The 26104-nt window shown below is 34.0% G+C and overlaps 3 protein-coding genes and 3 long non-coding RNA genes across 16 annotated transcripts; 2 read left to right on the top strand and 4 right to left on the bottom strand.

Moving 5' to 3' along the window:
* The first annotated feature begins 50 nt into the window (after positions 1 to 50).
* LOC113798437 (uncharacterized) lies at positions 51 to 9524 on the top strand. Of its 11 annotated transcripts, XR_012846436.1 has the most exons (5): positions 51 to 271; positions 363 to 457; positions 4662 to 5417; positions 5515 to 7297; positions 7357 to 7902. It is a non-coding gene; the product is annotated as an uncharacterized LOC113798437 (long non-coding RNA). The 11 variants fall into 11 exon arrangements; XR_012846435.1 differs by having other exon boundaries at positions 51 to 457; positions 7357 to 7900; XR_012846440.1 differs by having other exon boundaries at positions 51 to 457; positions 5214 to 5417; positions 7357 to 7885.
* LOC142645301 (uncharacterized) lies at positions 2371 to 2705 on the top strand. The gene is made up of 2 exons (XR_012846452.1): positions 2371 to 2427; positions 2483 to 2705. It is a non-coding gene; the product is annotated as an uncharacterized LOC142645301 (long non-coding RNA).
* Positions 9525 to 10710: 1186 nt separating the features above from the next.
* Positions 10711 to 11959, bottom strand: LOC113798436 (uncharacterized). The gene has a single exon (XM_027348977.2). The coding sequence runs from the start codon at positions 11737 to 11739 to the stop codon at positions 11074 to 11076; it is 666 nt and encodes a 221-aa protein (XP_027204778.2). The 5' UTR covers positions 11740 to 11959; the 3' UTR covers positions 10711 to 11073.
* A 3979-nt stretch (positions 11960 to 15938) lies between these two features.
* LOC142645300 (uncharacterized) lies at positions 15939 to 19495 on the bottom strand. The gene is made up of 3 exons (XR_012846451.1): positions 19139 to 19495; positions 18677 to 19073; positions 15939 to 18506 (listed from the first exon to the last, which is right to left on the bottom strand). It is a non-coding gene; the product is annotated as an uncharacterized LOC142645300 (long non-coding RNA).
* A 1461-nt stretch (positions 19496 to 20956) lies between these two features.
* Positions 20957 to 21845, bottom strand: LOC113798461 (DNA-binding protein inhibitor ID-1-like). The gene has a single exon (XM_027349004.2). It carries the CDS (start codon positions 21688 to 21690, stop codon positions 21415 to 21417), a length of 276 nt encoding a protein of 91 aa, XP_027204805.1. The 5' UTR covers positions 21691 to 21845; the 3' UTR covers positions 20957 to 21414.
* A 431-nt stretch (positions 21846 to 22276) lies between these two features.
* On the bottom strand, positions 22277 to 26037 carry LOC113798457 (vam6/Vps39-like protein). The gene is made up of 5 exons (XM_027349000.2): positions 25836 to 26037; positions 25696 to 25773; positions 24769 to 25634; positions 22903 to 24716; positions 22277 to 22837 (listed from the first exon to the last, which is right to left on the bottom strand). Exons 1-5 carry the CDS (start codon positions 25903 to 25905, stop codon positions 22753 to 22755), a joined length of 2913 nt encoding a protein of 970 aa, XP_027204801.2. The 5' UTR covers positions 25906 to 26037; the 3' UTR covers positions 22277 to 22752.
* Positions 26038 to 26104: the final 67 nt, after the last annotated feature.

The following is a 26104-nucleotide window of genomic DNA, read 5'->3' as shown; positions in this document are numbered from 1 at the left end:
TTAGAATAGATGGCGCTCATAAATTTTACAAAATGATTTATTCCCGATGTAATAATCCTGATCTAAAGTTGAATTTTTCCAAATGATGACCATCATTATTATTTGATTGAATTGAAAACATTCGAAAATGATTATGATGACAGCCATGTGCCAGGATAGTATTTGCAAAAATGGACACGTGCATCCTTTATTTGGTCATAGAGCGAAAGAATCGATCCATCAATTCTGTCTACAGCTAAACACACATAATGTTGAACAAGAATCCGTGCAAGTAAGTCATTAGTCGAGAATAGATTTTCAATGAAATGGAATTGCTATTAGTTTGGTTGGGTTCATTTGTGGTGTTGTTTTATTCGAAAAAGGTCATATACCTCATCATCATCATAATGATAAGCCTCGAATTCATACATGACGATGATGACATCTGGTCCGGAATCGAGGTTTTGTAGAATTTAAGGTTTGTCTTTTGAATTTTCTATGTTTCTATTTGTCTGTCTGTGTGTGTTCGTGGATTCCATAAGGGCCATATGCATTTAGAACCAGTCATTCTGCCATGCAGCAATGTTTGGATCACCCAAAAGAACACGTGCATCAAAATATATGGCCAATGGCATCTAATTATAGAAAGGCTAACATATGGCTTTTTGTGGAATATATTTCTGGTGCAGACGACAGTTTGATGCTTTCAAACAAACGAAAAACAAAATGTATCATCAATGTGACAACAATTCGTCATGAGAGGATTCATTATTCACATACAGCAAACAAACATAATCAGAATGTTTGATTTTTATGAATTTCTTTTTGTTTTGGGGCGCGATCAAACAAACAAACAAACCGAAGAAAAAAAATGTATTCGAAAAAAATCAGGCCTAATGGATGAATCAGGTGTCTTTCTGAACGAATTGGTTTACATGATTAAATGAATGAATGTTTGATTGGGCAGATGTATTGAGTGATTGGGCAAACATTACATACAGGCCATACATATCCCTTGAGTATGAATGAATGAATGCAGCAGCCATAGCCATCACTGTTGTTGTCCAAATGTTCGAAGGCAGCCATCTGCACCGAATATTTTTTTTTTTTTTTTTACTTTTGAATGCAATCTGCCATCCAGATACTGAGAAATGTAAAAAGAAAGAAAGAGAAAAAAAAGAATGGTGGATTTAGTTAGTTAGTTAGGATCGAATTCGATTAATCGGGTCGGCCAACTCTAATATAATATTGGGAGAGAAAAGAAACGAAGCCCCATCTGACCAGCATATATCAATCGACTAATCGAATTGAATTTCGAAAATTTTTCTTTATTTTTTTTTGTTGTTGTAAATCGAATCCGATTGAAACAAGTTTCCATACACAAAATGGGAGCCAAATCAGGTCCAAAAAACAAAAAAAAATCAATGGTGCACATGTTCTCATCATCATTGTCTTTGCCTGTATCTTTTTTCTACAATAATTCTGATTATCCGGTCTAACATTGAACACCTGCTCTCTCACACACACAAACACACACAGAATGACATTTACCAATTTTTTTGTTTTTGACAGAAAAAAAGAGAAGAAGACTTGAGACAAAACGTCTGGTTATGAAATGATTCTTGGAAAATATCGAGGACCAATCGAAATTGGTTGTCCACATAGTTGATACGAGCCATTAACCAACGCTGATGATGATGATATTGTTAAAATAGTCAAATTTGATGACATATTAGCGACACATCACATCTGCCAATGATGATGCGTCATCTTGTTTTTTTTTATCAGCAAACTCCCAAATGGATATCTGCCCTATTGGGAGTGATTGTGAATGAATATGAACAGAAAAAATCCTAACATTCCGATCGGCTGATTGAACAGATGCGATTTTTTTTTGTCCATTTACAAAACATGCGAAAAAAAAGACAAATCTATTGGGTCATGTTTTTTTTCAGCAGTAAACATGAATTAATCCAGTCTTTCTTCCCTCCTCTCTCTCTCTCTTTCCATCCCCCCGAAAAAAAATTCATTATTCATTAGGATAATATCATCTTAGTTTTTGATAACATCTGTGCACATTAGTCCATTAAACACAGACACAGACGCACATCACCATAGCATCATTTGGAGCCATATCAAAGATACCTGGCAATAGTCGATAACATTGGGTGCTATCCATAACATACCATAACATTACATTAGAATTTTTTTTTCATGATAAAAAAAAACACATCACATATGGTTGATTATTATTAGTATAATTTGTTATATAATCATATTAGATAATCAATTCAAAAAAAACATACAAACAAACAGAAACTGAAACAAAACAAAAAAAAACAATAGATCATGTATCAGTTTAAAGTTAAACATTTGAGTAGTATTGCATTCATTAAATTCAAACTAGCCATTGTTTTGTTTTATGGGCGCAATATTGTAAAAGGCTGTGTGTGTGTGTGTCATGATTAATGTTTTTTGATACTAGCATTTTTTTTTGATTAAGACATTTTTGGCTAATCATCGGGTTGGTCATCATCATCAACAACAATACACTTGTTGCTTGCCTTTTGCTTACCTTTAGCCTATCCTACTATTAACAAATCAATCGAACAAACAAAACGAATACATAGGACCCATAGGCCAATAACAATAGGCAAAAATGAAATGAAAAATCAACATAATCGACATAACAAAGTAAAATGCCGAATACCAATACAACAAAAAAACGACGCCAGTCTGTCTTGACAACACCTGAGAATTTTACCTGTCTACCCTTGTTTTGTAGTTGTATGTTGAATGTTTTTTTTTTTTTTTTTTTTTTTTTTGAAAAGCATTCAACATACCACAGTGAACGATCATTAAGTCTAGTCTCATTCAATAAAAAAAAAATAGTCTTTTCTTACGGTCCTTATGGGTAAGCCAATTTTTCTTTTTTTTTCTTTTCATACCTTCTAGGCCTAATTGTAATAAAAAAAAACATTCATTCATTCTTATCAATGAATTTTTTTTCTTTGCCGCCACAAACAGGTGCTGTGAATGTTTTCGTACAAACACACACACACAACTAACCAGCCAGGTAAAACATAACTTCTTTTTTAGCCATAACATAGACCATAGGGCACACACATCAATAAAAACATACATGGCTGTCATTTTACTTTCGTTCATCACGATTTTTTTTCTTCTTCTTCGTTCATCCAAACATTTTAATCATATCCGGCGTAAATTGATGCCAAATAAGTATAACACCATGATTGTTTGGCATTTAATGAATTTTTCTTTTCTGTTTTCTGATTTGATTTGATTGAAGACAACGGCCGAATATTCATTCATTTATTCATTCAAATCGATCGATTGATTGGTTGATGATAGATTGAAAGAGGCCAGATATCAAGTCAATATGTCAATCACAGTGTTGTTTAAAACATACAAATTGATCATCCCAACAAACGAACAAACAACCTTTGCATTCCAGATTTGTATTTAGCTATTGAAAAAAAAAAATCTGGTTTTCATCGTGTGTATTTTCAGATTCCGATTTGAAAGCGTCCATTATTGGTTGGTTGGTTGTTTGATTGGTCTCGATAGATTCGAGGAGTGATCATTTCGATGAATATGGATCATACTTGTATGGTTTTTTTTTGTGTTTTTGGTATGAATATCTGGTGATATTTGTCAGTATGTTTATGATTTCTTGTTTTGAATCAAATCGTTTGTCTATGGGGTATATGAATGGTTTTTGTAGTGTGCGTGTGTGTTTGTTGATTGAATGCAGAAATGCGGCAACAGAATGCTGAAAATGGTCGGATTATTGTTTGTTGCATCCACCATAATAATAATAATAATAGCAGGCAGTCATTTTCAGAAAATTCACAGAAGAAAAAAACTGCAGACAATGCTACATTCTCTGAATAACAATAGTTCACACCAATAGTCATAATTTGCCAGTCAGTAGGACTGCTTCCGATTGTCTTATTGTTGAATGTTTGGCTGGCTGGATTTCTGGATTTCTGGCCAACACCACCAAGTGAGTTACAGAATACAGAGACAGAGAGACAGTGGTTTCATTCATTCATATTTGATTGGCATGTTGTTGATGTTGTTTGGCATTTATTTACACCAATACGCACAATGCAATCTATTCTTTATTCAACATGATGATGATCAAAATGATGGATTAAGAGCCCAGAATCAGCCAGCCAGTATGGCGCAAAATCCAGATCTTTCTTTAGGCGTCATTTTTTTTTCTTGGCTAACATCCAGCCATCCATTGAACCATCCATAGACCAGATCTACTGCATCAAGGTCATCAAAAATGAAAAAAAAACGGTATAGTCAAACACAGGACACGTGTTTTATTTTATTTGCTGACCGTTGCTGACCTCCGGTCTATGGACACGTGTCCTCAGACAAACGACAAATCTAAAGCTGGAAAATTTGGAAAATGGAAAATCCATTTGGAAAATAATTTTCGGTTTTTCGATCAAGAACATCATCCGATCCAGGTGTGTGTGTTTCAGGCGATACATCTGGTTCTTGGCGAATATCGACAAATGTTGTTGTTTGGCATCATTCTGGTGACAACCTGCTCTTTTTTTTGTCGACATTCGGGGTTCCAAAATGTCATCATTCTAATTTCGTTGAATATTTTTTTGGTTTTTTGTTTTTTTGAATTAACGCAGATGCGCGCGTTGGTGGACACGTTCTCGCAATCGATTTTAATACAGATGTCTCAATGTGGCCAAACAAGCAGATGTATTTTTTGGTTGGTTGTTGGTTGTTGCCCGATCAAAAAAAAAAAATTTGGCCAGATTTGACCGACCGTTTTTTTTCGCAGCAACAACAACAACAACGCTAAAACAAATCAAAGCCAGATGTTAAAGGGGCCATGTGACTGGATTCTTTAGCTGTATGTATGTAGTTTTTCTGAGGGTGATGTATCTCTGTATGATGTATATATACGGGATGTGGTTAATTGAATTATCTCTGAAATGGATTCAGCTGCATCAAAAAAAAAGGGACCAAATGGATTGAGACACATACACACGTGATTTTTTTTTATCAAGCTGTCTAAGATAATATAAGAAAAAAGAAAAGCATATTAAATTGACATTTGTGATGTGATTGGCATTTTGTTTTGGCGACAAATGGCTTCCATCATTTTCTTTTTTCTTTTTGGCCATCTGTCTTGCTTATTGGCAAAAAAAAAAAACATTCATCCATCCATTTCGTAGATTCATTAAGCAAACCTGATGCCCTATAGTGTCCATATGTGACATTGGCTAACACAAAAGAAGAAAAAAATAGAAAACCATTTGGCGCCAATTTGATTCACAGTTGTCCAACAATGAATCACATGTGTATATCATGGACGGAATCCAAAACTAAAACCGAATCATTTCCCTATAGGGAACTATATTATGTCCAACACCATTATCGTATGTTTTTTTTAATCTTTGAATTTGATTTGTGAATATTGTTGATTGAAGTTTCTCTTTCTCTTTTTTCTTGTTATAATTGACTTGATTAACCCAGAATTTTTGTTGGTTGTGTTTGGCGACAAAAAACAACAACAACAACAAGCAATCAGACTCAAACAAACAAACAAAACACATATAAGAAACACGATAGGCTAAGACTGAAATGAATGAAGAAAAACGAAAATTTCAGCCGACAAAACCAGATTCTTGGATTTTCCAAACATAACACACACGCCAAACCAAAAAAAAAAAAAAAAAAAAAATAACAACGACAAGAAGAATTTTGAAAGAAACAAAACATCTGCGTCCACACACATACACACATACACGAAACCAGATGATGAGAATTCAAAGTGTGTGTGTTTTTAGTGTTAGTTAGGCGACGACCAGGAGAATGAATATAAAAAAAAACGAAAGAATTCAAACGTCTCATCTGGCGTTATTCTCTTACCAATCGGGGCTCATTGTGTGTGTGTGTATGGATTCACATTGCCATTCGCAATACATCTGGACCATCAAAAAAACGAATAAAAATATCCAAATAAACGAATCAATTGATGGAACCAATGACGATGACGACCAACCAACAAACAAACGACAACATTTGCTTCACTAATTCACACAAAAAAAACCCTAATTACAAAAAATACATGTTTTTTCCCCCACATTTCTATATTTTCTTTTCTTTTCTTATTATTCTCTTCCCCCTTCCAGTTCTTTCCAATTATACACCTCACATAGGAAAAAGGAAAACCAGCCTGTCCAATAATTGAAATCGAAATCCAGATCGATCGATTCTGTTCTATGTTTGTTGTGAATGATGATTGGCCAAAAGCTGTTAAGAGCTTTTTTGGGGGTGTAAAGGGGGAGATTGGCGCCATACATCTGTTGGTTGTATGTGTGCATCAATGGATCCGTGAATGGCATTTACTAACGGTGATGGTGGTGGTGTTGTCCACAGCTGTCCAAAGTTGTTTTTTTTTGTGCGAAAGAAAAAATTACATAGGGAGACATGCATACCAAAACCCAAAAAACTAAAGCGATTAGCATCACAGCTTGTTTCAAAAAAGAAAAAGAAAAAATTTTCCGCTTTGATCGTCAACCTATCGGGCAATCGAAAGAATTAGGCGTCTATTTAGCAGCAACAACAGCAGCAGCCAATGGTATTTAAAACCAATTAAAATCACCGGTGTTACTGTTGCTGATGATGATGATGGCCACATGGTGATGACGCCTCGTCAACTTGCGACTGATTTAAACCAACTGGTGTGTGTGTGTGTGCAAATGATGACGCCAGATGTATTTGAAAACTTTTTTTTGCCCCAATGCATTTTGCATTTCGATCTTTGTAAAAAAAAAGATGTCTAATGTCGAATGTTTTTCTTTTCGCTTGGTCGACAATGTTGAATATTGAATGGATGGACGGACACAAGATGCAAGAAAAAGATTTACGATCAACCAGTCAAGTTAACCCAATCCAAGGTCCGTTTCATATTTGCTGGCCATTTGATATCAAACGCTTACATTTTGAATGAATCGATTCTGCCGCCGCCAACAACCCAAAACATCATCAGCAGCAACAGCAGTTGAGGTAAATAGACCAGAAATATTTTTTTTTTTTTTTTTTTTGAATTTCGATACAGCAATAGACCAGATGGCGCGTCCTGGAACTTATCAGTTCAGTTTAGTATTCAAGTTATCTCAAGTTTCTGGCTTATTTCCACATGGTTTGGGCCAGAAAATTGACCTGGAGCCATCTGGACCACGTTTTTTTTCACTGTTATCAACAATATTAGCAACTTATGGATCGAATCAAATCGAAATTTGTCTGGCAATCGGTAAGCGATTACAGAAAACAAAAAAAAATTTTTGAATGATCACAGATCGCATATACAAGGCAACAACAACGAAGACAGGGAATCCTTTTCCTGCCAATCCTGGTGCCACCATAACATTCATTGAACATAAAAGCAAAACAAAAGCAGCTGCATTAAAATACACCAGATATCCGATAAGATTTGATCTATAGATGCCAGAACCAAATGAAACATAGTGACTGGCTTACAACTTCAAAACAACAGAAAAAAATTCAAGTCGATTGAGCAACAATAATACATCAAGAAGAACCAGAAAAGGAAAAAAAAACATTTGGATCGAATCCTATGAGAACCACATGAAGAAGAAAGGACAAGTGTTAAGTTTCTCTGGGAGTCTTGGCTACATCTGTTATGTTTTGTTGAATTAGCCAGCTTGTTTAATATAACATAAGCGGGGGGAGAAATGAAATTCCAGTCGAATTAGGCCAGCGCCAGTTAAAATGATTTCCATGTTTATCAAAAAAAAACCGAATCGAACCATTGAAAATGAATTTTAACCATTTTCTTCCGGTCACATTCAAAAATTTTTTTTTGTGTTCGAATGACACATGCGCATGTTATTAATTAGAGAATTTTTTTTTCTCCTGAACAGAATTCTTATCAATAATGTCCAATCAACAAGATAAGAAAACCAAAAAAAAAAAAAAAAAAAAAAGAATGAAAGGAACCAGAAACTCTTTTCTATCCAGCCAGATAAGACTTGTGATTTGAATTCCAGCAAACAAACAAACAAACAAAAAAAAAAAGTTCTGGTATCACATAATTAACATAATGACTGAAGTTCAAGAGAAAATACCCGTCAAAAAAGTATCGATTTCTCATTTTTTTTTGTTGCCAATTTAGATCGATAGATAGACTCATTCTTGTGTCAAGTCAAGTCAGTTTTGTTACAATTATTTGAATCGATTTTTGGATGAAAAATATAAACGTAATCGAAAATCAATTTTCTCATTGACACTACATTTCAATACAAAAAAAAAAAACAATCAAAAGGAATAAAGGTTAACACTGGACATTCCAACCAGGTTGACCCAGACAATATTCATTGGCTGTTTTCTCAAATATCATCATCATCAGCGTTTGAATTGCATAAAAAACAAGGCCAAGGTCTGATTATCAAATTGATTATTAAATCATTGATTTGGTTGATTTTTTTGTTTTCTGTTTTTGGTCGTGAACATCTTGTAAATTTGGCTAAAACAAAAATGGCTTATCTGTGGCCATGTTTTTTTCTGTGTATGTGTGGTCACACTGACAAAAAAAAACATGGATATAAAATTGCAGATGAGACCAAATAACAGCTGTTTGTTTTTGGTTAATTAAATCAAAAATTTTCGTAACTGCCATACATACATCAAAAACATATAAACACATGGCTATGATAATTGGCTAGCCACGAGTTTTTTTTGAGAATTTGTCTCATTTCTTCCTTCTTCGCATAAAGTATCATCTGTTCCAAAATAGAAAACGACAAACCTAATGGCTCATTTTTGGCAATTTGGATCGATTTTTGGCCAAATGTTTGAACAAATATACGCGGCAGTCATTGTATTTCGATTAGGGCCCCATTTTCGACAGACCGACATAGATTATTGGAACAGATTGTCTTAGCGGAACGTCTTCAAGGAAATATTGGCCAGCTGTTTTTTTGTAGCAAAAATGATGATAATGATGAGCAAAAAGGGCCAATTTCTTATTATTAGTGTTAGTTAGTGGTAGTGAAACTTCTTGATGACCAGGTGATTTTGGCACGTGTCGATTTTTACCAGATTTATCACCTTTTATCACCATCATCATCATCAACCGGATTGTTTCGAAGAAGAAGAAGTGACAAATTGCCTAAAGGCAATAGTCCATAATGATCACTTCCGATTCGACCATATTTTTTTTTAGTTTTTTTTTCTGTAACTGATATGCACGATTGTTAACATTGAATGTAATCGCATTATTGAATAAAGCAAAAAAAAAAAAAGGAAAAAGAAACCGTAAGCGTTCAAGCCCATACTATTAAGTAAGTAAGGTAAGTAAGTCAATCTGGCCTTCACCTTCATCATTTATAGCTAACTAACTAATAAGGGGGAAATGGATTAGTTTGGTTTGGTTTGTTAGTTTTTGTCGGGCAAACAAAGGCTAGGCGCACGACGACGATGACAATAGTCCAAAGGGTTGGCATTTATATCTGATGATGATTATTATTGTTGCTGTTTGGCCATGAATGAGTCTTGCTAACCTAGTGACAGAAAGAGAGAAAGATATTAGAATGGTAGACCAGATGGATGCAGCTGTCACTTCTTCTTCTGTCACTTTCTGTTGACTTGCATAACCCAAAAGACCAAAAAAAAAAAAAAAAAAAAACAACCAGGTATGAACCATGTGTTCGTGTGGTTGCCATTATCACTTCCGAAAATTTTTTAGTTCAATCCTGCTCTATATGATACGACATATGTTTCACCTCGATCGCCAATAAACCAAGCTGTTCCAATCAATATTACTACTAGTTAGTAAGTAAGTAAGAAACAATTCCTGCCATTGGAATGTTGTTGTTTTTTTTTTTTAGTTGAATCAAATCAAGTTAACCAAGCCAAATGTTCATTTATCGTTGATCGTTTTTTTTATTTTTTTATTTTTCAAGTTTAAGATGCCCACACACACACACACACATACGACATATGGTTTGACACAACTTATTATTGGTCCGGAAACAGCTTGCTAGCTCAAGTCAAACGAGTGTGGGGGGAAGAAGAAAAAGAGACCAGATTAATCAGCTAGATCAATCATTCTTTAAACAAAAAAATCTAATGGCTGCTGCTGTTGCTTGATTAAATGTTTTTCGCAATTTCATTATTCAAATCGACCGGAAACACACACACACATACATACACAGAAGGATTTTGACCTTGAATGATTGTCGCCCAGATTAGCTTCAATGTTTGCTGGTTTGTTTGTTGGGTTGATTTTTGGATAGTTCCGGCTTTCTCACGAAGTTTTTTTGTCATTGGTCATTCACAATTTGGTTCCGTGAGAAACCCGGATTTATTATTTTATTTTTTTTTACAAAAAATATTCTCATGAGAATATCCTCTATGGTAGTGTAATGACCGACGGGGCGCCATATGCTATATTCGTTTCGGTGTGTGTGTGTGTATGTGCGAACAACAACAAAATGACATATGGTATCCATGACATTGTATGACATGAATTGATGGTCATTGATTCGTATCGTTGACTAATAATAACGAAAAATAAGGCGCCATATGTCATTCATATACTAATGATGATAATCAATCAATGTGTGTATGGATATGGTATGATACCAGTCTTTCACACGTCCAAACCATTAAAAAATATCAAAAGAATCAAAATGAAATGAGATATCCTTTTTTAATAATATGATTTTTTTTTATTATTATTGAAACAAATAATGAATGTTTTGTGTGTGTTCTGTGTATAATCCATCAATGATAAAATTTTTTTTAATAAATAAAGCTATGTTCACCTAATCTACTTTCGAATCAATCATGTGAAAATCAATCTTGGTCATCATTATTATGTGTGGTTGCACTTGACAACAACAACAAAAACTTGACTGAAGAAAAATAACAGAAAAAAAAACAGAAAGAAATTTATGGACAGAATGAAATGAATGGAGGTAAAAGTGTTAAATTAAAACGACAACGATTATTATTATTATTATTATTATCATACAAATATTATGGGAAAAGAGAGGTATGAATAGATTAAAGAACAATTGATGCTAATGGTTGTCTATTTGAACCAGGTATCCTTTGCGGTAAATTTGATTGATTTTGATGTTGATATGATTGATGATGATGTGATGATGGTAGTTGTTGCGGTATTGTTGTAATATTTGCCATCGCATGGCCATGCGATACGGTTGTTGTTGTCGTCATACTAAGATAACGATCACAGGATATTGTTGCGGTCGTTAATATTGGTGATGTTTGATTTTGTTGTTGTTGTTGATGCGAATCAGGTGACAGTGATGTTCGCATTGAATGATTTTGAATATTAGCCGAATTAGTAGTGATGGTAATAAAATCTGCAGTGGCAAGTGCAGATGCAGCTAATGTTGATGCAATTGGATGTTGTTCTAATGCAGTTTGCAGATCAAAAATATAATCAATAACATGTTGAATAATTTCTAATTTTGAACAATGACGATGTTTAGGTATACCGGGTACTAATTGTTTTAATTTTGCCAATAATGATTGCATTTCTTGACGATCTAATTGTCGTTGATGTTGTTGATTTGCTGTAAGCATTTTACAACGATTTGATCTTTGGTTCTTGGATGAATTTCGATTATGAATAACCATATTTTCGTGTGGTGATTTTGTGGAAATTTTTAATGAATTTGATGATGATGATAATTGTTTCTTCATTGGATTCTTTAATTATAAATTTTGATGATAATAATGATTTGATTTGGCAGACTTTTCACAATTCAAATTAGTCAATAATTTAATGGCGCCTTGATGGTCAATCAATCAATCGATGATTCCGGAATGCAAAAAAAAAGAAAAAAATTTCATGTGCACAGTCAGTCAGTCAATGTGCTTTAATGAATGGCCATTCGATGCTGAAAAAGTCCATTTATATACTCTCTCAACAACAAAAAAAAGATTCAATTCAATCCATCTATTCGTCTGTTTGTAACAAATGTTTAGAGAAGCTGCTGGCAGTATATATTTTGTCTATATTGGTAACAGAACACAGATTGTCTGTCTGTTTCAATGTTCAACACATCCACATATAGCAGCAGCAGCAGCCGAAGCAGTTGGCCAGGTTTTTTAGTTTAATATTTTGTATGCAATCTGGAACCCGTAAATGAATGGAATAGATCTCTGATGGAAAAAAAATCTCATGGGAATCGGGGGAGGGCCTATGTAATAAGCATCTGTCGCCTGATATATTAAGTGACATCTAGTCGTATGAATGTGGAAACGGTCATCATCGGTTGCTGGACAAACAGGTGTGCGCGAAAAAAAAACAACAGTAACCACATTGATTCGATTAGCCTGGGATCTAATCGGGTCCATGTGTCCCACGCATATGATGATAATATCGAATATTACACAGCTGCTACTGGTGGTCGATCGACCGACCGACCAAACAACCGACAACTAAACAACGGTTTCCCGGTTATAAATTTGTTGTGTGGGAAAACATATGGCCATAGGATCAAAACGGCCAAAAAACCAGATGCTACTGTTTTTTCATTTTTGTTTGTATGTGTGACATCTCAACTAAAACGGTCACATATGTGTGGGACCCAGCGATCCGTTTATGTATTTGCGTTTGTGATGCGGGCGCTATTACTCTAAATGAGTGGCCAGAATGGCAGCTGGTTTGTATCGTTGAATCTAACCGAATCCAAAAAAACAAAAAAAAAGGTTTCAATAACAAAGCATCTGGTATCCATGATTATCATTTATCGGTCGAATAGGTCATAGGTCAATCACTTAATTAACCAACATTTGGTCGGGCACCATTCAAATTATTATTATTTGTGTGCAAGGCCTTATACATAGATTTGACCACAGTATGGTCAGCATATAGTCAAACCGCCAAATATAGTCAATGACAGTAGCTGACCAAATGACTGAAAATACCAACAACAAAAAGCCAGACATGATTGTCCAAAGAAAATAATAATCCCAAAAGGACCTCACAGATTGCTTATGCCCTTCAAAGATTATTATTTTTCGAATAAAAAAATTTCGTGACTATGCGGTAGGTTGACCAAAATTTTCGTTTTTTTGGAAGGATCAATTTCTTCGAGAGAGCATCGCTTTCATAACATGGTCTGATTTTTTTGGGCCAGGTGAAACTATAAGATGATAATCGATTGATGTCCACTACTGGAAAAAAAAGTCAAAAAACAATAGTCAATAGTGACCATTGACTCTATCATCAGTGGAAAATAATAATTACTTTATTAGAAACATTCGTTATTGTTTTCTATCGTTTCTTGGTGGTCCATAAACACATCTGTCCATCATCTAAATCCTGGCTAAAATCAAATTTTTTCAATTTTGAATGATGTAAATTTTTTCCAACCGATAATGTTTCGCGTGTTTGAATCTGGGACCCTTTTTTTGTTGTTTGTTGCTCGTGCATCTGCTTTTACACGTTCACTAGACTAAAGTGTGTGACCTTTGAATGAAACAACAAGCAGCAGCGGCCAATAACCGAAAAAACGATAACAATAACTGAAAAAGATATGCCAGGAATGTGTACGACTGAACAGCCAGTTTCGGTTTTTTTTGGACAACGGTTTTTTTTGTTTTTTTTGCAAATGTAGTTCTGTTTCTCATCGAATGAATCAATCACAGTATTGGTTAGTGAGTGAGAAAGAAAGAAAAGACAGCCGGCCAACTGTAGCCAAGCAGATGTTTATCGATATAAAAAAAAATCACCATTTGGGAGTCACACGCATACAAACAAACAAACGGCCAAACGGATAAAAAGTTGAAAGGGATCCATCCATTCATTCATCCATCGATCAGATCGGTTCAACGGATGGATGGTGCCATATGGCCATCGGTCGAATCATTATCTATGTTCGCATGACCAGAAATGAAATGAAATGAAAAAAACATATTGTGAATATATTCATTTTTTTTCTCAGGTGAAACATCAGATTCACACACATACAGACATCTACAAACACAGGTGCTTTGTGCTGCTTGCTTATAAGCAATGAGCATATGGCACACAGCAGCAGCCAGGTGAATGGTAAAGTTATCAAATTTTTTTATTTTATTTTTTCGTTGTTGGCATCGTTTTTATTTGCCTTCCGTTTCGTTCCATTCGGACGATTCTTCTTCACATAAAGACGTGACCGTCCATCATGGTTAATCCATGGTTAATGATGATTATTACATCAAGCATCTGTCAACCATTAATTCCAAAAATGACAAAAAAAAACAAACTTGAAGCCTAAAACCGGAAGAAATTTTTGTTCCGTTAAACTTCTGAATTGGTGGATGAAAAATTATTTTTTTAACCCCTTGTTTAAAGTTTATAAAGGAGTGGTGATCAGTTAACCAATAGGTCCTATTTAGGATATATGCAACAGTTACATATTACAGTTACCTTATTACTGTTACCGGATTTCAAATCCATTCATTCAAATCACTTAAACAGCTACAGCATTTCTATTTTGTTTTTTTACGTAAAAAATCCTGTGGGAACCAAATCAACAAGCAGCTGTCTGACATAAACATTTTATACTAATAATAATAATAATTGGGTAAATGGGCATCTGGACCACGAAAGTTTTGAGGGTTTCAAAGAAAAACCAAAAAAAAAAAAAAAACGAAAGAAAGAAAAGTGTGAGAAAACACGTGTTCGCCACGTATGATGATTGAGATAACAGGATGGCTACCGTCGGATTGATGTCACAAAATAAAAGGTGGGGGCGTTTGTCATTGTCACAGTCGATTGATCAGCAGTAAAGCAAGCCGGAAATATGATAATTCAAGCTACCGATTAGGTCATTGATTTCATCATTGGTTTCATCAAAATAATAACAAAACAACGGTGTATTGACCTATCCATGACATCCAAAAAAATGCGAAATTTGGCCACTGTCCTTGAGAATTAAACAAAAAACGAAGAAAAGCTACTTGTTTCATACTTATATCACATAAAAATATCAGGTCAAAGTGCATTGACAAATAAATAAATAAATCAATAAATGAAATGAGTGAGAGTGATGGCCGTTGCTTGGCAAAAAAAAACCTGCCAGGTGATATTATGTGTTGTTGGTCCATACTGTTCCTTTCTTCAAGTCAACCTTTGACCCGATAAACAAAAAATCTGCACCAAATCAGATAAGGTCAACGGTCAGAAAGAAGAAAATCATCCTGGATGCCTTTAGATGGTATATGATGGTGATGTTCAATCAACGATCTGGCTCAGTGACTCAATTTTTTTGTTTTTTCGGAAGCCATGCCCACGGTACGTGATGTTTTGGTCTAATCATCAAATGAAAATTATTATTATTGTGACCGTGTTTAGTCTGTTAAAAAACATCTTCAGATGGTAAAGAAATGAAAGTTTCTTGGGTCAGTTCGTGGGTTGTTTGTGTGTGTGTGTGACAGCAATGTTGACCTTAAATATTCATTTTTTAAATATGTGTGTGTGTGTGTAGGCATTTTTGGGGTGGACGGATGTGCGTAGGATGATTTTTTTTGAAGAAAAGAAAACGACCCACGAATCGAAATCGAAATCGGTCCCTATTTGGAACCATACACATAACATCAGTGATCATCATCATTATCAAACGTGGGCCAGACCAGATTTGATCTGTTTGATTATTGCGTTGGCGAACAAATTTGACAGCTCTGAATTCGGATAATAATCATTTGGTCTGTGTATGTTTGTCGATAAATGGGAATAGAATCAGTTTTGAAAAAAACAAAGAATTTTCGACGAAAAAATCGAAACGAAAAACAATCATTTGTGATTGTCACGTGATTAGTATTATCTCACCTGTGTGTAAAGTGTTAGTAAATTATTTATTTAAATTATATAATTAAGGAAAGAAAAACACACACACACACACACAGGTGTTTAGCTTCAAGGCATATTACTAATTCTAAAACTATTAATTAAACTAATTAGTTAGTTTTGGATGGGAGCCAGGTAAATTTTCAAATATCAGACCAGACCATTGCAACAGTGATTTGTTTCTATCCGATTGGAATGTTTGTTTGTTTGGTTGGTTGTTTGTCATTATACCAATAGAATAAACCCGTGTGTTAATGTGTGTTTCGTGACTAAGAAATGAATGGTGGAATATTTTGAACAAAAAAAACCAAGCCCAAAGTTAAAAGGTCGACCTTATGATTTAGCTAACCTAACCTAATACCTAACACATAAGTGATCATCATCAATATTTGGGGTTTGACCTTTCAATCGAAAATAACAACAAGACCTTGTAAGGACCCGTAAAAGAAAGAAAAACGAAAACGAAAATGCCGTGTAAAATTGTAATAATAATGATGGTTAGATAGACCAGGAGCCGGATCCTTCAGAAAAAAAACACATAGGCTATATTTGTGTGTGTTATTGGTCAATATTGACAGGAGAAGTGAATACTGATGTGGTCCAACAACAAGTGTTCATAATCATCAATGACCAGATTAACCCAATTGAACTGAACTTCGATGATGATGGTTTTGGCCCCACTTTTTTTTTTTTTTGCTTGAAATCAACAATCGAAGCCGACCCATTTGATGATTGGTGATTTTGTTTTTTATGGCCACTACGCTAACCAATACACTAAATACACATTCTTGAACATATAGAAAAAGACGAACAGATTTTTTCTCCTGTTGTAATGCAGGTGTGAGCCAGACTAACTGGCGCCTATGACCTATGAATACGCTTTTGTTGTATGAAAAAAAATAAAAAAAATACCAAAATATCACCACCACCACCACCAAGCCGAAAATATACTTTTTTTTCGTTTGTATAATCGAACCGCCACCGTTTCCGTTAAACATGTTTAGTGATGATTATGATGAGAAAAGCTTACCATTTTCTTTATTTTATTCATTTTTGAAACTTTTTGAATTGACACTAATCACATACATACATACATATTTGATTGTGGGCGCCAAAATGTTGTTTTTTTTTGACGAAACCATCTGTTCAATTTAAATGCTGGTTATTGATCATTATGGTGAAGATTCAGAAGCTAATTTTTTTACTTATTAATGGTTATAAGGGGAAAATGATGATCCAAAGTTTCAACTGGATCTAGATCCGGTAAAAATGATCCATGTAGATTAGGCCAATGTTCATATGGTTTTTTTTGGACAACAAATATCTATCGTTTCAGACATTTTTTTTAATCTGCCCACAGGTTGTTGGCCACTGTATGCCATGTGTGTGTGTGTGGATGTTTGGATGGATGCTTGGAGGCACACACACACTTGGCCTACCTACGATGACAACCACACACACACACACATCCTCAACAATCATCATTGACTATCAAAATAGTAGAGAATTTGGGTTTGTGTTTAGGAGAAAAAAAAACAACTCCTACACGCTTTGTTCTTTCTGGTTTTTTTAATGTATTATGTGTGATTGCCAAAACAAAAAACCCACACGGGTCCAGAAATGAATGAATGAATATAGGGTAGGCGTCCTTGGTAAAAAATCAACTTGAGAATAAGATGAGATGAAAATCAAACGATCATCATCATCAAACACGCGTTGGCGTTCCTATTTCATTCTTATTGACAAAGATATGGTCATCATTGTGTGTCCAGTCATTCGATTTGACCATTTGATCAAGCTAGGGCTAAATATGGTCTTTTCATCATCACATCTTGGGTTCTACAGCACAACAAAGTTGCAATTGATGAATGCAACCAGGCAGCTTATTATTCAACGAAAAACGAAAATACTTAGTGTAGGTGACACTTCCGCCCTACAAATGCGTACTACAAATGGCCATTCATTCATTCATTCATTCATTTGTTTTTGATCCGAGTGAAAAAACAGATGGGATTGAATTTTGAATCAATTTTACCTTATATGAGAATCAGATGATGATGATGAACAAGATCAATCAATCAATCAATCAATCTCTGAATGGGAATGGAAAAAGGGGCTAAAATGATTCGATTATATTGAACAGGTGATGAAACATATGATGATGATGATGGACCAAACAGTTCAATCTATTCACACACACAGGTGTCAGTGGCCAAACACACAAAGTTTTTTTTTTGTTTATCCATAGTTTATCGATAATAATACAATAATAAGTTTGGTAGTTGACGATGAATAGTTGTTAAATGACGCCAACACATTGCTGGTGATAGCCAAATTTGGTTCGTTCTATATATTTACGATTCGATGTTTTTCAACCCATCCATCCATCCATTCATTCATTTTTTAGTTTGATAAAAACAGTGGCAAATCAAATGCGTGGTGATATGATGGTGGTTATCTTGTCATCATAATCATCATCATAATCGTCGCCGCCATACATTCGTATCGAAAACATATGTTTGGCATGTAATCGATTGTCGTCGTCGATGATGTGATTAGCCATAATTTGCAATGATGTGTAAAGATTAATTTGTCACAATCAAATGACAAGATATCGATACTAATGGTCAATCTGCAAAATGAAAAAAAAACGGATTCTCAAAACGTAAATCGGATTTAATCAACGAACAAACAAAACATAGTGGATGACCATTCATGCAATTGGTCAAAAGATTTTTTTTTGTCAATGAACAAAGCTAATCTCTGTCTCTGCGTGTTTTTTCAATGTTTTGAATGGCATACCATTATGGTTGAATGAGGCTATTCAATCTACATACACTAAAACCGAAGCGCAAACCAAACCAACAAGTGTCCATAGCAAAAAAGCAATCGATCTACCCTGATCTATCACAGCCAAAGCACAGCATGGTATGCGGCACATATAGTGAAGCCAAAATATTTATTTAAAAAAAACACACAGGTGCAATACAGACATCGTGTCGCCATTGATCTGCATGTCATCATTATCAATAGTCAATAGTCAATAGTCCACAATGTTTATACAAGTTTGTATACAACTCGATTGGCTATCGATATTTTTTTTGGGTTTTTTTGTTGACATTGTCTGTATGATGTTGCCAACACCACCATCAACATCTGGCCGAAAAGGATTGTTGACTATACACATGTTGTTTTTTTTCTGGTGTGTAAAAACTTAACGCAAATATCAAAAAAAAATTCCGCATTAGGTCAATTTTTGCTTACATTGGAGAATGGCAATTTGGTTTGTTGATGGTGTGGGGTGTTTAACACGTGTTTTTTGTTTAGATTTTTTTTTGGGCATCTGCATATTGTGATATTTGATCGCACACACCAGTATCAAATATTCGGTTTTTCAAAAAAAATAAACAAAAAAAAAACATTAACGTTTACACATATGGGCCACACTTGACAAACAGGAACATATTCATTCCATTTCAATTCAATTCACTTGTTCATCTGAACTAACAACAGATGTTGGCCATTATCATTATCAACAGGCATTCAGGCTATGTATTCAATGATTATTGCATTCATTTGGGTGCAGAATCGTAACGTAGGCGGCTGTCCATTTTTTTTTTTTTTTTTGGTAAAGATTCTAATTGATGATGCAAATGGTCATTATATGACCAGCATTCATTCCTCTATTAACTAACTAACCGAACAACAACAACAACAACAGCAGCTGTCTCAATGTGTGCACGTTATGAATGTTTGTCGATTATCCGAACAATCGGGCGCCATTGATCAAACACACACACACATGTACATCACCTGCATAGCTCGCAAATATAAATCCAGACCTTTTTTTTCATTTCAATTGGTAAAGAGTTGCGAATCTTTTTAGGCATCTGCATGGTTGACATTGCCGATTAGGATTCATACAATTCAATTCAATTCCAAATGGCTGGCACCTGGATTCTTCTTTATTTACTGGCTATATACACACACACAAACACACACCTGGTTCATAGAACCATCCGGTTATTATTATTATTATTGGCCTACTATAATCACAATAATAAGTTTGTTGTTTTTGTTTTTTTTGTTGTTTGATTTAATTGACACCTGTCGATTAGTCGAAAAATATTGATTTATAAACATTGATTAGGTCATTGGCCAAACATCTTGATGATCATCTTGGCTGTCTTTAAAAGCTGCTGCTGCTGCTAATTGAACCGCACACCTGACATTTTTTGTTTTCTTTGGTCTGATTGAATGAACCTGGACAAAGAGAGAGAGAGAGAAAGATAGAGAAAGAATCTGAATCATCCTACCCAAAGCGAGCAATGTTGTAAAACTTTCTTTCTTAATTACTTGTGCTTAAACACACGGCACGCATAATACAAATGGCTGAACAGGTGTCTATAACACAGGTGCACCCTATGCTTTTGCACACAAACAATTTTTTTCGAAAAGTTTTGTCATCTAGGTTGTTGTTGTTGCCGATTCTTTATACAACCGTCGTCGCTATGAGACAATAATGGCCACGATTGAAACTAATGATGCTAACCAACACCTGCCATTAAAGCATAGAGAACATTCGTATTCGTATTTATTTAATTTACGTTCACATTTGGTTTGATCATCGAAATTCTGAAAGAGAAAGAGAGAAACATCAACATCCATTCTCAGTCATCTGGCAAATCATTTCATTCAACATTTTCAATTTGGTTTTCATATGGTTAGACCCGAGATATTCTATCATTTTCATAATCATCATCATCATCGAACATATGCTACATATGATATGCCTTTTACCAGAAGAAAAAATTCACCATCCGTAGCGAAATACACACATCATTCATGATGATATGCATCAATTGAAAAGTGCACACACCACAGACATCTGGTCATTTAGATCGCAACCATAAGAAAGACAAATGTCGAGTTAAGTAATGCGAAATAATTCATGAACATCATCAATGATTTCATTGTCAAGCAAATGCAATTGACGCCTGTCTTTCAAATGACACTTGTCAACAACAACCATGATCATCATCATATTGGTGACATTAATGGATTATAAACACAAATTAGTCATTTAAAATTGAATATTCTTTTTATTTATTCATTCATTGACGAAGAAGATTCGGATGGATTATGATACAATTACAAAAAAAAAGAAAAGTGTGAACAAATATCGGTTATTTACAATGAGATTGATAAAGAAAGAAAGAAAGAATTAATGTAAACACACAAACAAATAGATATAGCTAAATGTATACAAAATGATGATTGCCAAAGGAAATAAGGAGAGAGAAAGGATTAATTGCAACAGGCTAATCTCTCGAATAGCCGTTTTCCGGTTGTTTAATGAATTGGCCAATTGCGAATTGATTATCGAAACGATATGGTCGCATTGTGTCGTCGAATGTGTGTGACACAGGACTAGTCAAGCCAAAATCGAAAACGTACAACTTGAAATACGGATTCTACACTATGATGATGATGATGATGATAATAATGATGACAGAATAAATATATTCGGTAGCCATTATTCAATTGACCAATTGCCTTAATTGACGTAATGCTTCTTTAGATTTATTCGTTTCTTCTTGACCATCCGGTCCATTCGATTGACCTTGTTGATCGAGAACATTTTCGAGATCGTTAATATAATCAATAACGTGCTGCATTATTTCCAATTTTGACATTTTTTGTTCGGGTGGAATTCCCGGAATCAATGTCCGCAGTTTATTTAACATACGAGATATTTCGTTTGTTTGATTGACCGATGTTTGGGTCATTGTCGCTTGTGATGTTTCCATAATCATTGTGGCTTCCAAAAAAAATCGACACAAAGTCAAAATACTTTTTTTAAGTTTTTAGTTTTCAAAAAGGTAAACACAAACACACACACACAGATCAAAACAATGAGCAAAAAAAAAAAGAAAAAAACCAAAACAGAAAAATTTTTTTGAGTAAAATATTTGACTCATAATAAACAGTGTCGATCAATTTATATACGCGTTGGCCTCTATAGATATATTTCCTAAACACTGATCCAATGTTCAATCATATACCACTACTTGTCAAAAAAATGAATGCTATGCTTCAAATTGCTAGTAGCATTACAAATCGAAAAAAAATAAATGTTCGAATTCAACTTTGTCTGGACATCTTTTTGTATATTGCCGGTAACTGGCGCCAGTCTCCAACAGCGCGCACAGTGAATTTTTTTTTTTTTTTTTTTTTTTGAATGTATTCAGTTTTGTATTCATTGTCGACCACATCTGCATTGAACATTTTTTAGTTTAGTTTTTAGTCAAATAGGACCGATCTCATGGGAAAGTTTTATCTGGACACGTGTGCACGTGTTTGTCCAACAAAAATCTGGCCCCTTTTTTTTCTCTCTCTCATTCTCACATATATCGACTGATATCGATTAACACAGCTGTGTCAATCTTGTTTCTTGCCCATTTTGGTGTCATTTTAGTTGGTCGGTTGGTTGGTGTGTGGGGGCAATTAATGCAATTATAAACTCTCACACAAACATACTTTGACTAAAATATATAAGACATTTAGCGAACGAAATTATATATTATTATTTGGTTCACATTTGGTTTTCTTCCGTTGTGTTGTGTTCCAAACAACAAAAATCAACCCTCGTTATTTGAGAAAAAGACAGTATAAAAAAAAAGTAAGGCAGTAGGCGAACGAAGAAAAAAAAATAACAAAATCAAAGGCTATAAACACACATAACAACAAGATCGAAGATTATGTTACAAATAATAAATAATTACAAATTTTAACAAAGTTATATATCATTTGATTAATTTAAAATGAAAATGATATTTACAAAATGCCTATAATATATTTTTTCAATCAATTTTAAATCAATGATTTGATTGTGTCATTAATTCATAACCATCACGACATCCAAGATGAACCAAATCATTGTTTGTATATCGTACAAAGACACTAGATTTTTTTAGAAAAAAAAGTAAATTAAAAGTAAATTAGAATAGATTCAAATCTACAATTACCTTTTTCCAATACGTTTCATACAAGCTTGACATATTTCTGTACCGGTTATAATAACACGGCTAGCTTGTTCCACTTGAATTCTTTGTTGATGTACTTTGAGTATTTGTGATTTGAGCAATCGTCTTAACATACGATAATGATTATGATTACTTGCAAGATGATGTATAGCTGGTGGTAGAATTAGATATAATGCCTGTAAAGGTAATCGATCATCAAGTAATTTGATTGCATCAATCAAATTAATTCGAGTAGAATGTTGAGCTAATATGGCTATAGCAATTCGTACATTAAGATCTAGATCGGCAAGAATGGATCGATTACGTTCATCATTTAGATAAGCATGAACCGAACTCGGTAACAACAGAGACATTTTGAACGTATTACTAGCAGCGTTATCATTCAAATATTTTGACAATTCCATACGCATAGGTTTACGAAGACATTGTTCAAATAGATAATAAAAAACTCTACGATCGGCACCTTTACAATGGGCAGCTTTATTAAATTGTTTCCAACAATATTGTTCAGCCATTTCCAAATCGTTCAATATATGAACATAGATCATCAATGCTTCACGATGATTACCCATCTTTCCAAGTACAATAGCACGTTCTTCAAAAAGACCATCATGAAGTAAATAGGCAGACAATGTTTCCATTGTATAATAATCACAAATTTCCAATACATGCATTAATTTACGCCGCAATTGACCCAATTTACCTGGTTCTTGTCCGGCAGGTTCAGGTCTTAAATAATGATATTCGGTATCGTTTTCATCATCATTAGTATTAAGAATTTCCATACGGTTATCATTATGACCTTGTTGTTGAAGTTCAGCACGATATTGAGCAATCAATGGACGTATAGAATCTCGATATTTGTTGATAAGTGTATCGATCATTTTAGTTGAAGTTTCATTCCATTTAAGATTTTCAATATAATGATCTAGATAGGTAAGTGCCAAATCCGGATTAATTGCTTCAAGATATTGAACAATATCATCTTTTGGCCATGCAGCTGATTGTGAATCAACATAAACATCATCGATAAATATTCGCATACCTTCTTCCGGATATTGTTGTAATATCCATTCAGAATATTGAAATATTAATTTCAAATGATCACTACCTAATTCCTGTAGATATTGTATTAGTTGTTTACGAGCTTGAGCCGGATTCTTGGCAGCACCATCACGAGCTTGATGCTGTAACAAGTTTAATGCATTCTTATGCAAACCTTTTGTTTTGTACAAAATAATTAATTCGGCTGTTTTACCTCGTTTTTTAAGAGCCATTTCACTTTCTTCAAGATGACAATGATTATCGATACGTAATAAAGATGAAACCAATGATTCATTAGTTTGAAGATAACATTTCAAAAGACTTGTATCTATTATACTAAGAAGTTCATAAAATTTTCGAAGATTATTAGCTGCCAATGAAGATTTATCTTGTTCCTGTTGTTGACTGATTTGTTTCTGAGTTCGTTGTCTTATTTCGACTAAATATTCAATCAATGTTAATAAACCTCGTTCTAACATTGCACCTTCTAATGGTGGTGTATGGACAATTGGTTCACTAGTTAGTAATTGATTTCGATATCGATCTGGTAATATACCAGGATATAAAGCAATAACAAATGAAGGATCAGTCTTTAGTGATTGAAACAAAGATATAGCTTCGGTAAATTTAAATCTTGAAAACAAATCAATGGCATGTAATTTTCGAATTTTCAGCTTTAATTCATCATACTCGTCACCAGCCATTATTTCAGAATTGTCCAATTCATTCAAACTATTGTAATATTCAATCATCTTGTGAAAAAAAATCAATTTTAATGAGAAAATTTCAATGAATAAAACTTACTTTGATTGCCAATTCAAAATGTCTAGCATTTTGTAGAATTCTAATTTGTTGTTCGTTCGGTACAATTTTCATCATAACAATATCATTTTCAGAATGAAGAACTAATTGACCGGGTCGATTAAGCCATTTTCCAATAGCTTTTATTGGTCTGGTTAGCTGCGAAGATAGATCACTTTTTTGTAAAAATGGATCGTTTATCACATCACGTAATGTATTAGTTAGAACTTCGATGGTAGAATTGGCTTCGACAGCAATCAAAAAAAGTAAATCATCAGTCATCGATAATGGTTGATCGGTCCATGTAATTGCACAATTAAGTAATGGCCGTGCTTCATAATCAAATATATAGGTTTTATCTTCTCGACAAATGGCCAGATTACGTTCAGCCAATAACGGTACAATCAATGGTTCGGATGTTACTGGAAACATTTTCGTTACCGTACCTTTATCAATATCCACTTGGATATACTGATTACGAAGGCCGACAAATAATCTATTGGCAATCCAGATTACCACACGAGCCATATCAGGTAATTTGATAGTAGGTCTAAGTTCAAAAAATTCATTATTTTTCCAATAGAAAAAAAGTAAATTATGTTTGACAGCTACACAAAGTCGTATGGTTGATTGAATTTGACCAGAAAGTGTTTGTTGTTTGCTAACATCCAATGAAAAATAACTTGCTCCTTTACTTTTGGCCAATGAAGACAAAAATGGAAAAGAAATCTTATCCAGATTATGTATCGAAATAAGCTGATCGGATAATGATACAAGAACACGATATTCTAGTATTGCATCCATTTGAACAATTGGCTTTCGGCTAAATTGTTTTGCTGAACGTAATAAATGCAATTTGAATTCATATTCTGTTGATTTATGTTAGGAGATTAGATCAAAAAGAATAACAGAATGATAATATAATCGAACCTGTTGTACTTGAAAGTTTTAGATCAATTTTATACATAAGAAGGTGACCCTCTTTAGTGCCAATCAACAGATAATCATCTAATGAATAGAAAATTAAAAATTCATAAAAATCTAAATTGACAAATGATTAAATTACCAACCATATGCATAAGTACATTCGATTGTAAGCGGAAGTTTTCGAAGTAAAACCAGATTCTTATACAATTCCATATTTGGTTTGGTTTGGTTAATTTTTTTTTCAACAAAACAGGCGTTATCAAATACAGTATATACAAATCAAACAAACAAAACAACAACAACAAATCCCTATCAACTTGTTTGATTTTGTTGTTTATGATAGGTTACACACATGTTTGAAAAAAAGATACATTACTAAAATTCCATTTAGCATCTTTGTAATTGAATTGAT

Source organism: Dermatophagoides pteronyssinus, unplaced genomic scaffold (genome assembly GCF_027571235.1).
Source record: "Dermatophagoides pteronyssinus isolate colony J.1.1.1.1 unplaced genomic scaffold, Derpt_VIB-CSIC_2022.12 sq0001, whole genome shotgun sequence".
Taxonomy (NCBI): Eukaryota; Metazoa; Arthropoda; class Arachnida; order Sarcoptiformes; family Pyroglyphidae; genus Dermatophagoides; species Dermatophagoides pteronyssinus.
Note: the sequence above shows the minus strand (reverse complement) of the source record. Positions and strands in the feature narration are given on the sequence as shown.